Genomic DNA, 17,588 nt, shown 5'->3' with positions numbered 1-17,588 from the left:
CAAACGGTTACAAACGCTTGTCAAAGACCAACTCGACCGGTCCAAGGCAACGTGTTCCTTTAAAGGGGAAGGGGATTTTTAATTCTGTGATGCACTCATTGCAAATGGATATAGAGTTCTCGTGTTGATGGGGAAACAACGAGGAAAGTCTCTATTCTCACATTAAAATGGTGTTAATTGTAAATTGTCATTCTAGTCAATATCCCTCCAGCGCAAAATTTGTCAACATCCAAAATATGATGACATGACTAAATTGGTCCCTACATTTGTGTACAGTATTACTTCGAAAAAAATTCACACAACATAGTATCAATCCGCCAAACACTCTTTATTGTTATATTTATATATAATATATCTTGCTATAAAATATTTATGTAAATTTATGCAAATGAATTACTACAAATTTGTTACTACACATTGTTAGACATGTGAACAAAGCAACATAATTCCAACAATAATTCCAACAATATTTACTCCTTTATAACTATACAAGTTGCATATAAATTGTGCGTAGGCCGGCAATTCCATGGAATATTAATTGATTTATTTTATTATTATTTTAACACACTCCAGCTGCCGTGGCGATCCTTGGTCTACAAAGTGATACACGAAACAGCCGTCAGATGACTAAAGCACAAAGCTTGCCGTATAACAAACTGCAGCATTAAACGTGTTAAAAAGATAAACTTATTGAACACCAGCATAAATTATTCTTAGATAATAATTAACATGTCTGCCACAAAATAGTATTCACTATTTAGATTGGTAGCATAAGAGGCTTGTCACGAGTAAACCTCTATAGGCAATTAAAGGAACACGTTGCCTTGGATCGGTCGAGTTGGTCTTTGAAAAGTGTTTGAAACCGTTTGTTATAAAATGCATATGGTTAGAAAGATATTTTAAAAGTCCACCCAAGTATCACTCAAAATTGCGTGGTTTAGGGTTTACCTCGTCGACTGACACAGTCGGCCATTTATGGGAGTCAAATTTTTGACTCCCATAAATGGCCGACCGTGTTGGTTCGTAAAGTAAAAGGAAAACCACGCAATTTCGAGGCATATTTGTGTGGATCATTGTATTCTACTTTTGAATCGCCTTTCTAACCATATGCATTTTATAACAAACGGTTACAAACGCTTTTCAAAGACCAACTTGACCGATCCAAGGCAAACGTGTTCCTTTAAACTGCAGTGCATGCTACAGGACCACTAGCACCTGGGTCAGTTCAAACAATGTCTTACGATCCCAAGAATATTAAATGTTATGTCAATATAACATAATATAATATAATATAATATGTTAACATTCAAAGGTAAATGGGCTCTCTTGTTTGAGATTGCCTCGAACTCATCTCTATAATGAGGAAATTTTTGGAACATATCAAGGGGCTCCAAGGCAACGACCAGGGGCAACGGAGTCAATTACCTCCGTGAAGAACCAGCCGTCGATTTCACCAAACTCTTCCTAACTTATGATTAATCTTAGGACTTAGGACGGGTTCAGTTCCGTATTAAAATACGTAGGACGCATTGAACTCATCCTAAGTTAGAACGGGTTACTCGTCCTAACTAGAGTTAAAATTGATCCAAGCGTTTCGTGAAATCGGCTGCAGGCCTGTATATTAACATCAAAGTGAAATGATTCAATTTTCCGGCATTTGGAGACTTTGGAACGCTTGGTGGCAGCAGACGGGTAAATTTTCATTGTTTACACAGCACTGAGCATGCGCGCAATTCCGAGAACAATAGTAAGTCTGCTGCCACCTATTGTCACGAAAGGTCTCCCATTGAAAAGTGCTAATTATCAATCATGTCGGTGCAGTTACATTCGAATCAACATGTTATTCTTAATATACGATCACCATGGGTTTTGTAAACCACATTCAGTATAATGTCCATTGTTCAAAGGGGTCACATGACCTGTTTCTATCAAGCACAACTAGACTTTACTCCAATGGGATACAAGGGAGAGGGGGAGTGGCGTACAAAGGGAATGGGGGCTTTAGAACCTGCCCCATTCAGAAAATAACATTGCATGGGGTCAACACATCGTACTCGAAATATCTTTCAGAAATTGTCTTCAAAATGGCAAATAACTAGTTTCATGTTCAGTTATTTTTTTCAAGTGATATTTGAAAAGGTTTAACTCAAATTAATAGAAAAAGTGAAAATTTAAAGCTCCGGTAAAATGCCAGAAATTCAAGATTCCATCTTGTGTACTCTTCAGTCGACGTTGGCACAAATTTTGATAAGGGTATTAAACCTTAAATTAAATGCTGACTGTTAAAGCTTTCAAACAGAAATTCTTGCTTTTATAACGATATAACGTTTGCTTACCTGACATTTTGCAGGACACTGGTCACACGTAATGCAATTAATTTACATGGTATTTTGACTGGTACACTGTCCCTTGCCAAGACAGTCCGGGTCTAGCTACTTTCGATTCTATCACTTTTATCAGCTCCATTATATCGGGCCACGCCTAGTTTAAAAGATTAAGCTGACAACATTGCTTAACACATTTCTACTCAGTCAAAGGAGCCGGTCACAGAATGGTACTTTTTACATGGTAATTTTGGCTTGTGACATTATTCTGGTAAGCAAAATTGTTTTGTGCTACTTTTCGTGCTACTTTTCGTGTGCTTATTCATGAAATCAAATACTGGTTTTCATTACATCAAATCCCCTTTTAATCTGGTCCCCTGTCTTGATCCAATCGAAGTGTGACGTCGGGCTAATTAATTCCCTGCCATGTTCAAACCATGACACCGCCTTGGGATTGTCCGTAAGGGGCGCCCTTCCCTGGGGTTTCCTGCCTCATGGAAGACACCGTAATATTGGAGTTTCTGTCTCTGACGACGAGTGTGTCAGTATTGGACCCTGCAGTGTTATCCTCGTCCTCGGCTGGACACTCGTTGGTGTTGTTCGGCTTTCTAGAGGGCGATGTTCTCGAAGCATCCTCATCATCGTTTGGTGCAGTGTCTGTGTTTAGCGAGCTGAGATTGTCGTCTTGGTGAGTCGTGAACTTCTCTAATCCCCGGTCGACCGAATCCATACCGCCGACTTGTTCAGAAGTATTTGGTTTCAAATCAATATGTTGTGCGTTTACATTCATGCTCCCCTCATGTTGCAGGGGTTGTTGTGGGGGCAATGAGTTAGTCTTGTCCCCAGTCGCTACTATCGTTACCAGAGGATCGTCTTTGTTTTGATTTGCACTTGTTGATGATGATGACGGTGGAGCTTGCATTGATTTATTCTCCAACTGGCAGTTCTCCCCCCAGCAGCAATCAGACTGGAGACAGCAACAGGCGTCTCCTTGTCTGTCAGGATACCACATTGACGTCATGGAGGGATCGGAGCGACAACGGCATTGACCGAGACCACCGCTGCTAGCATCCAATCCCACCGCCGTCACTTTCTTCTTCTTGCCCCGTTTTAACCTTGCCGGTGTGGAGCCTGGACTCCGAGGAAGGGGTATGCACTCGTTGGACTTGGACAGAGTGGACGGCGAGATGCTCGGGGAGAGCTCCGTCGGAGAGTCGTCGAGACGGACTCGAATCGGTCCGTTCACGCTGCGAATCGGCGATAGCTTCATCGGCTGTACAAGAATAGATTTGGGTATAGCGCCCCCAGCGCGTAAACTCCCGTTGCTCCCTGCACTCCGCGGAGAGTCTATCTTCGGCAACACCGAGAAAATCGGTACCGGAAAAACGTCAGTGCTGTGCTCAACACAACTTGTAGGGGTCACTGTGTTGTTGTGCTTTTTTGAATTCCGCGACGGACTCCCGGATTTACGTTCCGGGCTGTTATTTTTTGAATTCGAAGACAAGTCATTTTTCGCTGCTGTCTCTTTTTCGATGCTTTTTTGAAGGTCGCCTTCGGATATGAATTCCGCTGGTTCGACACTAGTCGGTCCGTGTACGAGTACAACGGGCGACCCCGGAGCGATGCTAACATTGTCATGGTCCGGGGCCACAATAGCTAAAGGTTTTACTCTTGGTGTTTTAATGTTGTTGCTTACCAATTCCTGATCTAAGCATGTTGTCGACTCGTTCGCAGCTGATTTAGGCGTCCGATAGTCGACAGCGGTATGTGAATGAAGCATGAGTGCAGTTCTGTTTTCGTTGTAGAATCTCTCCCTAGCTTCCTCCATAATCCGCTCATGTTCACTCAGAAGATTCTCATTCGCATTGTTCCGTCTCTTGTTCTTCTTATCTTTCGCCTCGCATAGCAACACGCATGCGCACATGATGAGGAACCCACCAAAGCCGATCATGACCGGACCGAAAGTCCGAAACTTGTATAGGTTTTCGTGTAACTGTTCGTTAACGACTACTTCGGTGACGTTGGCGTTCACTACAGTCTGACTAGCGATGTTCATGGCGAAGTATCCGCACACCGTCATGGCTATACTACCTAGGGAGATCATCACACCGACGAAGAGACAACTCGTCACGGTGTTGCAGCAGTGCTTCTGGCAGAAAACAGTCCTCTGCTGCTTTTGCTTGACGCCACCAGACTTTGGGGACGAGTGGTTGGATAGTCTACTCGCCCTGGAGGTCGACGAGTGTCGACTTGCCACCGACCCATGCGGGGATTTTGGAGTCGCGTCACCCCCTACCACGGGGCCTGTTGGCAGGATTCCTCGTGGGTCGTCCATCGTTTGAAGCCCTGTTTAACTGTTCCTGGTCGACTCGGTCCGAGCGGGCCGTGGTGATCACGACGACGGATAAACTCTACACGGGTGGAAGCATTTTCTGGAGAGAAACCAAAACCAAAAACAAAGGAATAAAAATACAAATCAATACTGTAGATAGTGGTTTCGGGATTGTTCTTGCCTATTCCCACAGTTTCACGGTCACCTAAAACAAGGTCCCCTGTCTTGGTCCAATCGAAGTGTGACGTCAGGCTAATTAACTCCCTGCCATAGGGGGTTTCACCGTTTGTTATGAAATGCAAATGGTTAGAAAGATATTTTAAAAGTAGAATATAATGATCCACACAAGTATCACTCAAAATAGCACGGTTTTCCTTTTACGTCACGAACTAACACGGTCGGCCATTTATGGGAGTAAAAAATTTGACTCCCTTAAATGGCCGGCCGTGTTAGTCGACGAGGTAAAAAGAAAACCATGCAATTTCGAGGCATATCTGTGTAAGATCATTGTATTCTACTTTTACAACATCTTTCTACCCATATGCATTTTATAACAAACGGTTACAGACCGCTTTTCAAAGACCAACTCGACCCATCCAAGGCAACGTGTTCCTTTAACCGGAGTGGACCGACACTGTGGGTTTTCCCCATGTGTTGTCTATGGTCCCTTTTCTTCAAACTTTCCTGTTGAAACATTGTGGGGTGCACCCCACAATCATAATATTTCTTATGTTTTTTTTCATCAAATAAACCTCCACATAATGGGTGCGTTCGTTTAGCTTCCCTGGGTCGACCCTGGTGTGTGGCGGTTTTTTTTTTCCAGGACAAACGTGGGTAATTATCTGCACACGTTCGTCCTGGAAAAAGAAAACTCCACACTGGGGTCGACCCAAGGAAGCTAAACGAACGCATTCACTGTAGCTCTCGTTCGCCATCTGACAGACACAGACAGACAGCCATGCCACATATTGAGCGCTTCATCAACCTTCAAGATAATTATTTCTGTTAATAATTAAATGAATATGGAACACGTGGTATACCAACAGAGCAAGGGCAGTCTAGATTTGATACCAACTTGATTGCATCAATGGACTGCTGCGATACAAGGTTAAATGGCACAGACGAAAAACCTCCGATAGTAGCAAGTCATCTCTTGGGTTGAAACAAATAATCGCTTGGATCTTAAAGACACTGGACACCATTGGTAATTGTCAAAGACCAGTCTTCTCACTTGCTGTATCTCAACATGCGCATAAAATAACAAACCTGTGAAAATTTGAGCTCAATCGGTCATCGAAGTTGCGAGATAATAATGAAAGAGAAAAAACACCCTTGTCACACGAAGTTGTTTGCTCACAGATGCTTGATTTCGAGACCTCAAATTCTAAATTTTGAGGTTTCAAAATCAAATTAGTGAAAAAAATACTTCCTTCTCGAAAGCTACGTTACTTCAGAGGGAGCCGTTTCCCACAATTTGTTATACTATCAACAGATCGCCCTTATTCGTTACCAAGTACGGTTTTATGCTAATGTTTATTTTGAGTAATTACCAATAGTGTCCACTGCCTTTAATGATCAAAGTTTATAGTACCTTTCTGGATTTGACCCATAAACACAGATGTGTGTTAGCACTGTATACTCAGTACTTTCCCCGAGTTCTGTGCAAAAAAAAAATCACAGGCATATTACTCGGGTAGGATTCGAACACACAACCTTACATCTGCAAACATTGCATCTTTTTGTGCATGCAGTCATCTCAACACACACATTCTGAAGTCTGCATATACTTGCTGAGCTTTCGTTTGATCTTTCCTTTTCCCCTCTACTTAACAGTTTCATATAGACGTTGTACATAAATGTCCTTGTGGAGCACCACAGTCTTTAGAATTCACCTCTCAAGTTCTTTTTGCTTTCCCCTTTTTTAAATGTTGTCTTCGGTCTCCATATAAAGGTACTGAACATGGGCACATTACTCTCTTAATGTAAAAGAGTCGGGGAACCATTTTGTCCGCCAAACCACTCGTGCAAAGAGCCATATGACGGCCGGACAACTCTTTCTTTAGAGTGTAAGACGGATACTTTCAAACTCGCTCATATATACCCCCCCCCCCCCCTCACCCCTCCATCATGCTCACCCCCACCCTACCTCGGATTCTCAGCCTGGGGGGGGGGGGGGGTGTAGAATTTATCGAGCTGTTGTGGCTCATCCTCATTACCACACCGCTCGGCTAAGTCGCATCTCTTATCAGATCGATAGTTCTGACGTGGAAAGCTTTGATTCCTTCCCTCTAGGGAGAGGTACTATAGCACTATATATAGAAATTTATTTCAGGGAATAACCGTAATCAGAGTATTGCATTATACTTTCCCCCTAAAACCCTTTTGATAACGATGCCAACCATATTGATCGTGTTCCCTGTATCAAACAGCGGTAATGGATGCCAGTATTCATTGTGCAAATATGCACCAGACTAGTTGCCCTTCAAGCCTCGATTTGGTTACATCGATTTGAATGGGAAGAAATCAAGATGGCCGCACCACCATCGTGGGACTATACGTTATCTATTTCCTTTGTGTTTTGCACGTAAAAGAACCAAATGCACTATCGCTATTATTAAGAAAAGGGGGTTGACCACGTTGTTTCTGGCAGTGCCTGCCGAGTGCGCCACAGTAGTACCGTGTAAACCCTCATAAGATGATATCGGTCGCGTAATTCATAACAACTTTAAAGCTTGTCTAAATAAGTGTGTATATTTGTTCGGATGGGACGTAAAGTCGTAGGTGCCGTGTTTTGTGTAATGCAAGTAAAAGAACCCAGTTACACTAACTTATCACCAGATAAAGGGTTTGCCCCCGGTGTCTGGCAATGGCTGCTGCGCCACAACACCAGTACCTGTAAACCTTATTGTGGTTTACATAAAATATAGTCTCATTTATAATTAAACAGTGCGTAAACATGTGCAGATTGTTTTATCTGTTCCTTGCTCTGTGTCTGTCCAAGCGCCTTCAGCCCCTATCAGTAGTAACGTGCGCTAAACAAGACTTATCTTATCCGTATGCCCTTTTAAAACAGTGTTCCTGTTTATAAAGAGGTGATTTGGCCAGTCCGAGCGATCCTCTCAAACCGAGAGTCGACTGTGGCTGGATTAGATCATAGATCCTTCATGTGTAGACATAATATAGCCGGATCGTGTACACGCATTATTCGGTACCCTCTATACTTGTCATCGCTTCCTTGTAATGACGTCATAGCAGTGCAATTACACCGCTAAGCCGACAGTATTTTATAGGCCACGGAAAGACGAGATAAACTAAGAAATCATGTGTATATAGGAGTACATTCTTTATAGAAAGGTTGTATAATTATCTACATCTCTCTCCATTATGACCTGAATAAGTCTATGGATGGTCGTTTCAAGATGAAATGAAAACCTGTTTTGCAGATGTTTTTGAAACTACTGGTTGATTGTAATGTTAACGGGGAAGGTATACGTTTGATAATCACTCTAAAGGTTAAAGGCAGTGGACACTATTGGTAATTACTCAAAATAATTATTAGCATAAAACCTTTCTTGGTGACGAGTAATGGGGAGAGGTTGATGGTATAAAACATTGTGAGAAACGGCTCCCTCTGAAGTGCCATAGTTTTCGAGGAAGAAGTAATTTTCCACGAATTTGATTTCGAGACCTCAGATTTAGAACTTGAGGTCTCGAAATCGACCATCTAAACGCACACAACTTCGTGTGACAGGGGTGTTTTTTTCTTTAATTATTATCTCGCACATTCGATGACCGATTGAGTTCAAATTTTCACAGGTTTGTTATGTTATGCATATGTTGAGATACACCACTGTGAAGGCTAGTCTTTGACAATTACCAATAGTGTCCAGCCTTTAACGGAGAATGTATACGTTTGGTAATCACTTTAAAAGTTAATGGCAATTGCAGCTTCCGATGGTATAAAGCATGTTGAGAAAACATTTCATTTCGAAAGTAATGGTTTTGTAAAAAAAGAATTTAGTTTTTATCCCACGACATTTGAATCTGAGAAGCGTTACTATGGTAACACTTCCTTAGATTGTGTACTCCTACTCGGGATTATCTTTTCTGCATGGACATCATATTCGCTCTTTTCTGCATGCACATATTATTCGCTATAAAAAATGTTTTTTTTAACCACTCCTCTCAAACACACTTGTCGCTAAGAGAAGGGGGTTCGCACGGCTTGTCTGGCAGTGCGGTTATCCTCAATCATAATTTGAGGACTGCACTCATAAAAGAAGAAGAAAAAGAAGAATGCCGCAAAGTTTTCCCGTTCCCTTTGAACCATCTAGTTGATTCCTCTACTCTACAGTCAAGTTTTCAAAGTAGGCCAAGTCTCAGTAGAGTATGGTGAACCATACAGTGTATAAACGAGTGCTGCCTCAAGTAAGAGGTCATCTCCCTATAGCTAGCCACTCTCAGACGGCCGCCCATCCCAGTGCACCTGAGACCATTGGGAATATTTGTTACTGACTGTACTTACTCGCTAACTTACCTCGTCTTCTTTCCATAGCAAAACCTTTCTTCACTTTGTGTTCAAGTCAGCCCCGAGCTCATCCAAATTGAATTCCCTTTATCAAGGAGGTCTCTTCTACAAATATTAGTTCACCAAAGTGGTTTTCTTAAAGTGAGCACTCTGCCACAACATCTGCCACTCGATTTCTATGCTAGGAGTTATAAAATAGCCTGAACATCTGACGTCACACTTCGAGGCTCGTGAAGTACGCCAGCAGACACCAGCCGTGAGCGTACATCAGGATCCGTACAAAAGTACCTTTGACCTCAGATTCATTTCACATGAACATGCATACATTTCAAACAACATTACATGCATGTACATTTAGTACATGTAAAACAGACGACTGAAAGACCTCCTCAGACCAATCAAAATACAGCTATGAAAAGCTTTTGCCACTGCACGTTTATCAAATGAATTAATTGTCCAATGAAATCGTTGGGCCTGTAACACCAGTGCCTCACGTTATCCCTACATAAAAAGACAGTGGACCAGTCTACTATGTATAAACAAACAACACGACCACACGGTGAGTTGAGTTGGGTACTGCACGAAGACTCCAGAAGGTCACGTAACAATATAAAGACATCGTACCCTCAAAAGCTCTTTGGTATAATCTCCTTTGACCAACAGTGGCTCCCAAACAATACCTCAAAGCTTTGAAATCAATGAGTTGAAATCCAAGGTATGCTGATCTGAAACAGATTAGAGCTAATTTTGTTAAGAGGTAATCTTGCAAAGAGAAGTACGACCATAGTGAAAATAGCCTTTTGTCAAGGCCTTGGTGGCTTGGACAGCTGCATTGATTGCCACTTGACTAGCGCAATGGTCTGCTCCCCATCAGGGCCCAATTTCATGGCTCTGCTTACCGTAAGCACAGAATCGGCGCTTCCGGAAGCAGGAAATTCTGTAATTACGGCAAGCGTATTTCACGGGTTAGCGGCGAATTTTGGCTTCTGCGCGTGCGTACTTCGCGTTACTAGGCATTCTACGCTTACAAGGCTAGCGCAGAGCAGAAATTCGGCGCTTGCACGTAAGCGGGGAATCGTGATTGTAAGCGCAGAATTCGTCGGTAAGCAGAGCCATGAAATTGGGTCCCGGTCGTTTGGGATCGCAGCCTTTAGAGCCAGATATTTATAAGTAATTATAACTTTTGTTTTATGTGGCATGAAAAAAACACAAAAGGCAAATAACAGCTTTACAAAAATATAATCAAGATAAATCCTCATGCGGAAAGACTAGCTCAATGCAATGAGAGAAAAGGCTGGTGTCACAAGCAAACTTATTCATTCAGGTAAATTTCCATTGTACCAAGTAGGCCTACTGAGCAAGCGCACATTACCGAAAACGATGGGTTCTGCTAGTCAGTCTGCTGCCACCTAGCGTGCCAAAGTCTCCCATTCTCATTGGTTTGTAATCGTTTGCGTGAAGTGGGCGTGGCTTATGTCGGAATTAGGTGACTCTTATGAACAAGATAGTTGATTGTAAAAACATTCCCTGGAAAATTTGTACAGGAAGCAAATTTATACAAGCTTTCCATGAACTTTGATCGAACACACTGCCATACCTTTTTGTTTTCTGTTCGGACTACTTCTTTGTATTCATCCTCGATCTTCTCCTATGTTCTTTTGTTTAGCTTGTCATTGTCAACCAAAATAACTACATTGTGTTACACCTTTAAAATGACAATTTGTAATTGACGAATTTTAATAATTCATTTATCAGTTTTATACGATCTCAAAATAAAAGGATCAAAAGCCCGTAAATTGCTCCTTCCTGCCCTTACACTAAGATAACAATCACATCGTTCTTTAACCCGAGGCAATACTATCCCTAAGTGGCATGCTCTCTGTCAACTTACAAAACCGAGTCGGTGGAATGGGTCTCGTAGCTTCAATGTCTTATCAGTAGAGAATTAAAAGGTAAGAAGGAGGGAAGGGAGTGGATAAAGACGAAGAGCACGATAACTCTGGATAAATATCCCCAGACACTCCCGTCTTAAGTTCTCCATTCCTATCGTGAACTTATGCTCGATTTTTTTTTGTGGGGGTAAGATGCAGCCAGAAAGTATATAAAGTTATACAAAAAGGCAGAAAATACTGTTTGACAATTAATTGACTTTCCGAAGCAAAATTTTAGTGGGACACCAGCCACGACAATGCAAACCAAAATAATGTAATTTTGTCTGGTAACTTATTTCTGGAAAGGGGCCCATAGTTCTACAAAGCTGTCTATAAAGGCAGGAAATACTGCTTGACAAATTTCTTTGCTTAGCAAAAAATTAGTGGGCACCAGCCACAACAATTATGCAAACTTAGTGTAAATTTGGCTGGTAACTTATTTCTGGTAAGGAATTTAATAAGCAACAAATTTCTTTGCTTGGCAAAAATTTAGTGGGTACCAGCCACAGCAATTATGCAAACTTAATGTAAGTTTGGCTGGTAACTTATTTCTGTACTAACAGGCTTTTTGATTATTGGGCCCTGGGCTGTTGATGAGACTGTACTAAGAGTGTGTCTGAGGGTTCGTTCGTTTAGCTTCTCTAGGTCTACCCCGCGGTGCTCACTCGGGTGAGCCCCTGACAAGAGCTAAACGAACGACCACTCACCGCTCCCTTGTAGTGCCGTCGTTTACCTGGGGCCAGCCTCCAAGTGCCCCACTCCACAAGCAGGGCACTGGGGACTGACCTGGGTGAGCCCCCCTGGAATGACATCAAAAGCTATTCGAACGCACCGGGGATGACCCAGGGAAGCTAAACGAATGCACCCAGTTATAAACTGAAATGGAGGGGGAGCGAGAATGAGGAACACAGGGGCGAGTCAACAAGACTGCGTAGCTATAAGGCATGGGAGAAAGGTTGAGTGTATACTGATCTTGGGGGGGGGGGGAACGTGTAAGACAGCTGCAGGGTTACACCGGGAACACTTTCAAAGAACTCCAGGGACCATTTTCCAATATTGGTCTACTCCTGCTTTGGCCAGGTTTATCAGTAATGGGGTGGTGTTTGTGCTTGTGCCCATGGACAAAAAGGACTCCACACTCGTAGGCATACTCAAAATGCAGGCCACAGTATTATCAATTACCCTGCAACAGATAAACGAATAGCAGTGTATAAAGTCCCGAACCCAATCCATGGAGTTGGGGATTAGGGTAAAATAATAGTACACTAAGAGCAGCCTGCGCGGGTCCAAGAGGCCAATCAGCTCATACAAGAGATCAGTGGCCCAAGGCTCACTATAGTTAGGGATCGTGACATTGGGTGCGTTCGATTATCTTCCCTGAGTCTACCCCGCGGTGCTCATTCGGGTGAGCCCCTGACGAGAGCTAATCGAACGATCACACTCGCCCTCTCGTGGTGAAGTCATGCACCTCGGGCCAGCCCCAAGTGACCCACTCCACAAGCAGAGCATTAGGGGCTGACCCGGGTGAGCCCCTGGAATGACGTCAAAGCTATTCGAACGTACCGGGGGCAGACCGGGGTCTACACAGGAAAGCTAAACGGACGCACCCCATTGATAAAGCGACATTTTTGGACGCTTGGTGGCAGTAGACCAGGTAAAATTCATTGATCTCGGCAATGTGCGCATGCGCAGACCTACGTAAAAGTATGTTTGTTTTTTAGTAAAAATGACGTCAATTACTTCAGACATGCCCACACTAAAACAGATTTGATCCAGTACTTATGCAAAACGGGTTTACATGTCCTTTGCTGTGCAATTTAACCAACAGATTTGATCCAGTACTGAAAATGCAATAAGTCGTGTGTAATGCAGAACGGGTTTACATGTCCTCTGCTGTGCAATTAACCAACAGCAAACTTCTCCTTTAATTAGCTTATTAGATAACACACAACGCAGTCATGTATGGGTTTACTTATAGACCAATTTCACGCTCTTTAATCCAATAAACCAGGGCTCACTGCTGAGATATAAATAAATGGATTCCTTTATCACATGAATTAAAATAGACTAGCGTTTGGTTTGGAGATTTCGCTGGCCCGTCACCGAGCGATTCATAGCTAGTTGTATTACGTTGTGTTGTCAAGTTGTAATTGCAAAACGAGTGAAGACGAAACATTGATTGGCAAACACCGGTTAACAACTATTAATTTAAATCTAAAGCTCTTGCTAACTTACTACCATCATCATTCAAAGTAGGCTACTGACATTTACAGTTCTGAACCTTCTAGGATGCACCATATGCATTGAGTGCATCACTATTCCAAGCACACGAGTATCTCACGACAATGCACCAATATGCCCGGCCCAAGGACCTAGGTATTCAGAAACTTACATTCATTCAGTTTGACCCTATCGTGAATAACGCCAGATACCGGCTTTTACCTGGATGCCAGATGCACCTTTGACCTTACATACGAATATTATGTGGATAGGTATAACTGTGTGTTAACAAAGTGTGGACCTGGGAACTATTAAAAAGAGGTTGCTGGCCTTCTGGCTGCCAGATGCACCCCTGACCTCGCATGCTATACAACGGCGTATGTCTACTGTAACGTGTGTAAAGCATACTTTTACAACGTGTGGACCTGAGATCTAAAGAGGTCCACATAGTGTGTGGACTTTTGAAACACAATGTGGACTTGCACAACTCCGTACTTTGTTTTGTGATGTCACGGCCAGGTGTTCATAAAATAACACCCCCGTTTAATTTTGGTTAATTCCTGCTTTGCGTAGCGCCCCCTACGATCTCATTTGTATTTCCCGCCGTTAGCGTCATTCTTAAATTGGCTGAACTATCATCAACATCTCTGTTCATCCAATTTACAGGTACATGTATGATTCTTATTTATTTTATTATATCTTTATGCATTATTTCTTAAACTTTCAAGTCTTACCTATTTATCAATAGAATGCATGAGAATTGATCGTTTCTTTAAATCAACATATATTTGTGCTATTTAGTGTATTTTTAATCAATGTTCTATTGGTAAACATGAGATATGTGGTTCGCCAAGATGGCGACCGGGATTTAGCTTTATTTATTTTCCATTTAATCTATTCGTAATTATTGTTTAACTATTATTGTTTAACTATTATTGTTTAACTATTATTGTTTAACTGTTATTGTTTAACTATTTTGCTTAATGAAAGATTCTTAAATTGGCCGAACTATCATCAACATCTCTGTTCATCCAATTTACAGATTCGATCCAACAATAAACCAAATTCAAGAGATCTGCAAATCCAGTTTCCCGTGCCTTATTTAACAGTGACTTCTAACAACATCTCTATGGTCACAGTTACAACGTTGAAGAATATGGGGTTCTTTTTAACACAGAAGGTACAAAGGATTGTCCACAGAGTGTATGCAACACGGAGTGTATGCAATGTCACGGAGCAAATTTTTGTTTATAACGTGGGAAACAAACAGCGCTCTCTGCCATTTGTTTCTGCAGGCATTTTTCAAAAGGAAAAAAACCAGCATCTAAAAACGGGTCTGTTTTAATAGTAAATAAACCCTTTTCAACCTTGTTCCCAGGGGTGATCGATCGAACTGTATCGAGGCTGAGACCTCTTGTCATTGGTCACGACGCTGAGGCCACGCACAACTCTCAGCCAATGATATGGATTCCTTACAGCCTGACCATCTAACGTCACACTTTGAGACTAGTGTATAATGCAAGACACCAGCCTGACCGGATGTTGCCAGATGTACTTTTCGCCTCGTGTTCATTTCACACGGAGATACGCAGTCAATTCACACGACTATATCCATTACAATGGCGCTGTTTGGGATTATGACGTCACGCCGTCACAAGCAAGGGGACCAATCGGCTAACAGTTCCCTAAACCAATGACGCTTTAAAATATTGGGCACTGTTTTCATCAGACAGCGATATAGAGGGTGTCGCTTCCTCATTTTAGCTTCAAAAACCTGAAAGGTTATGGGCTACATTATGGAACATGTTTTTTCCTTTTCAAGTTATACAATGTGGTACATAACACGATGTTTATTTGAAATGATTGTGAAGTAAACACTAAGTCATAAATGAATGGAAACAATGTGAATGATTCCCACGCAAGGACATTGTATCAAATAACTGGCTTAGCCTACATTCACGGATTTCTGGATCTGTTATTTTCAAGAGTTTGCACAACGAATGAGTTTTTCAATCGCCCACGCATACAATTTATAGCAGAATAACACATCAATCCAAACAACACATAATGTAAATTATGCCAATGGTAACATGGTCTCATTTTGTTTCGATCACCCCCGCCCCAGCAGCTGGGAAACACCGTGATATGACACAGAGCCAACACTACTGCACGCGCCATAGCTTAGAAACACCCTCTATAATAACCAATGTGCGATGAAATGAATATTGTTGGAAAAAGATTTTTTAAAATAGAACATCTTGAGATTCACAAAAGTCCCCTATTTTTCTTTTAAAAACCAAAGGTTTGACTCCACAAAATTGTGCGCTAGGTTCTCCAGGTTGCATTTCAAAAAGTACAGTTTTTTTTATCACTATTTAGGCCTACTCACTAATTACAATATGCGCTGAGTGCACAAGCAACTGTTAACAAGGATGAAGTGCAACCAAAAAACAACACTTTTTTGACAGATTTAAAGGCATTATGCTCCTTTATAAGACTGCGCTATTTTTGATTTTGCATCACTTCAAAACCTAAGGAAAAACTGGTGTGCCCATCAGTTCCCGACGCAGATTTGTTACGCCCCTGGTAAAATCGGACATCAACAACTTCCCTGTCTATCTACATGATAGCGATGCAACCTTGAGTCCATATTATCAAGTTTACGCATTAAAATCCGCCTCATCAATTTCTCACCGGGGACGGGATATAATACACATGGACAGCTGGTTTGCGTGTTCTCACCAGACTAATGCAATTTCTCATTAATAAAAATTCTAATATTATTGTTTCAAGTGGCTTTATTAAGTTACGACCGAGCGAGCTGTCGACATCGAAAAGGAAGGTATCATTATAAGCAAACGAGAGACAAGCAAACCTTCATCGCAAAAAAAAATAAATAAATAAATAAAATAAAAAATATTCACACTTAAAGCCATTGGACACTTTCTGTAAACAGTATTGTCCAAGGGCCCACACTTCGTGTATCACAACTTCTATATAAAATAACAAACGAAAATTTAGGCTCAATCGGTCATCGGAGTCGGGAGAAAATAACGGGAAAGCCCACCCTTGTTTCCGCACGTTTCGCCGTGTCATGACATGTGTTTAAAATAAATCCGTAATTCTCGCTATCGAGAATTGATAATTGTTTTAATGTTTTCTCAAAAAGTAAAGCATTTCATGGAATAATATTTCAAGAGAACTCTTTCACCATTACCTTCTGTAAACCCTGTAAGTTATTTGTAAATCTGTGAACTTTTATTTTTGTTTCTGTACCGAAAGTGTATAATGGCTTTAAAGCCATTGGACCCTTTCGGTACAGAAAAAAAAGAAAAAAGTTCACAGATTTACAAATAATTTACAGGGTTAACAGAAGGTAATGGTGAAAGACTTCTCTTGAAATATTAGTCCATGAAATGCTTTACTTTTTGAGAAAACGGTAAAACAATATAAATTCTCGTTAACGAGAATTACGGATTTGTTATAAACACATGTCATGACACGGCGAAACGCGCGAAAACAGGAGTGGGTTTTCCCGTTATTTTCTCCCGACTCCGATGTCCGATTGAGCCTAAATTTCCACAGGATTGTTATTTTATATATAAGTTGTGATACACGAAGTGTGGGACTTGGACAATACTGTTTACCGAAAGTGTATAATGGCTTTAAATGAACATTACAGAATTGGTAAGAAACAAAAATCGTGAAGATTACAGATTTACATACAACTTACACGGTCTAATGATGATGACAGCAGAGAACATCCCTTGGAATATATCTGTCTGAAATGTCATATTTGATAAGAAATAAATAATCTAATTTTCGAGTTTACCGCTCAGTGAGCGTTTTATTCGTGTTTGTTTTGGCATCGATGCAATGCAAAATTTGTAATCGTTTTTTTTTTGTCACTGTGTTCTCTCGCGAGCCAGATGGCCGATCGATCTCAAACTTCTACAGGTTTGACAGTTTATGTAAATGATGGATTACATAAAGTGCTTACACTGCCAGCATCTGTTTTGTTAGCAAAAACCAATTCTGTAATGTTCCTTTAATTGTGTCTCGAGTCATGTCCCTGAAGTCTCCATCGAAACAACGTGTGGGCACTCCATGAAATACGGACTGATGGAGTTTATACTCCAAAAAAGTGCAGACTGCACAGTACATATTTCTTTTGAACAGCCTTTTATTATCAAGTGTAGCGTGGCTTGAAGTTCAAGAGGCTTAAGCCGGTCGTCGCCTGATTTACCCGTACA

The 17,588-nt window shown here is 41.5% G+C and overlaps 1 protein-coding gene across 2 annotated transcripts in view; it reads right to left on the bottom strand.

Annotated features, from left to right (window-relative positions):
• Positions 1-405: 405 nt before the first annotated feature.
• Positions 406-17,588, bottom strand: part of LOC139952629 (uncharacterized) — an 86,839-nt gene continuing 69,656 nt past the window's right edge. The window contains exons 1-2 of one of the 2 annotated variants that reach the window (XM_071951832.1): positions 9,194-9,349; positions 406-4,756 (exon numbers count right to left, since the gene is read on the bottom strand). In XM_071951832.1, the coding sequence (XP_071807933.1) occupies positions 2,755-4,659 (1,905 nt within the window). In that variant the 5' untranslated portion in view covers positions 4,660-4,756; positions 9,194-9,349 and the 3' untranslated portion in view covers positions 406-2,754. Of the gene's footprint in view, positions 4,757-9,193; positions 9,350-17,588 lie in introns of those variants that run through there. The other variant, XM_071951830.1, reaches the window with a different exon arrangement.

This window comes from Asterias amurensis, chromosome 20 (assembly GCF_032118995.1).
Source record: "Asterias amurensis chromosome 20, ASM3211899v1".
Taxonomy (NCBI): Eukaryota; Metazoa; Echinodermata; class Asteroidea; order Forcipulatida; family Asteriidae; genus Asterias; species Asterias amurensis.
This window is presented reverse-complemented; position numbering and strand designations above follow the sequence as displayed.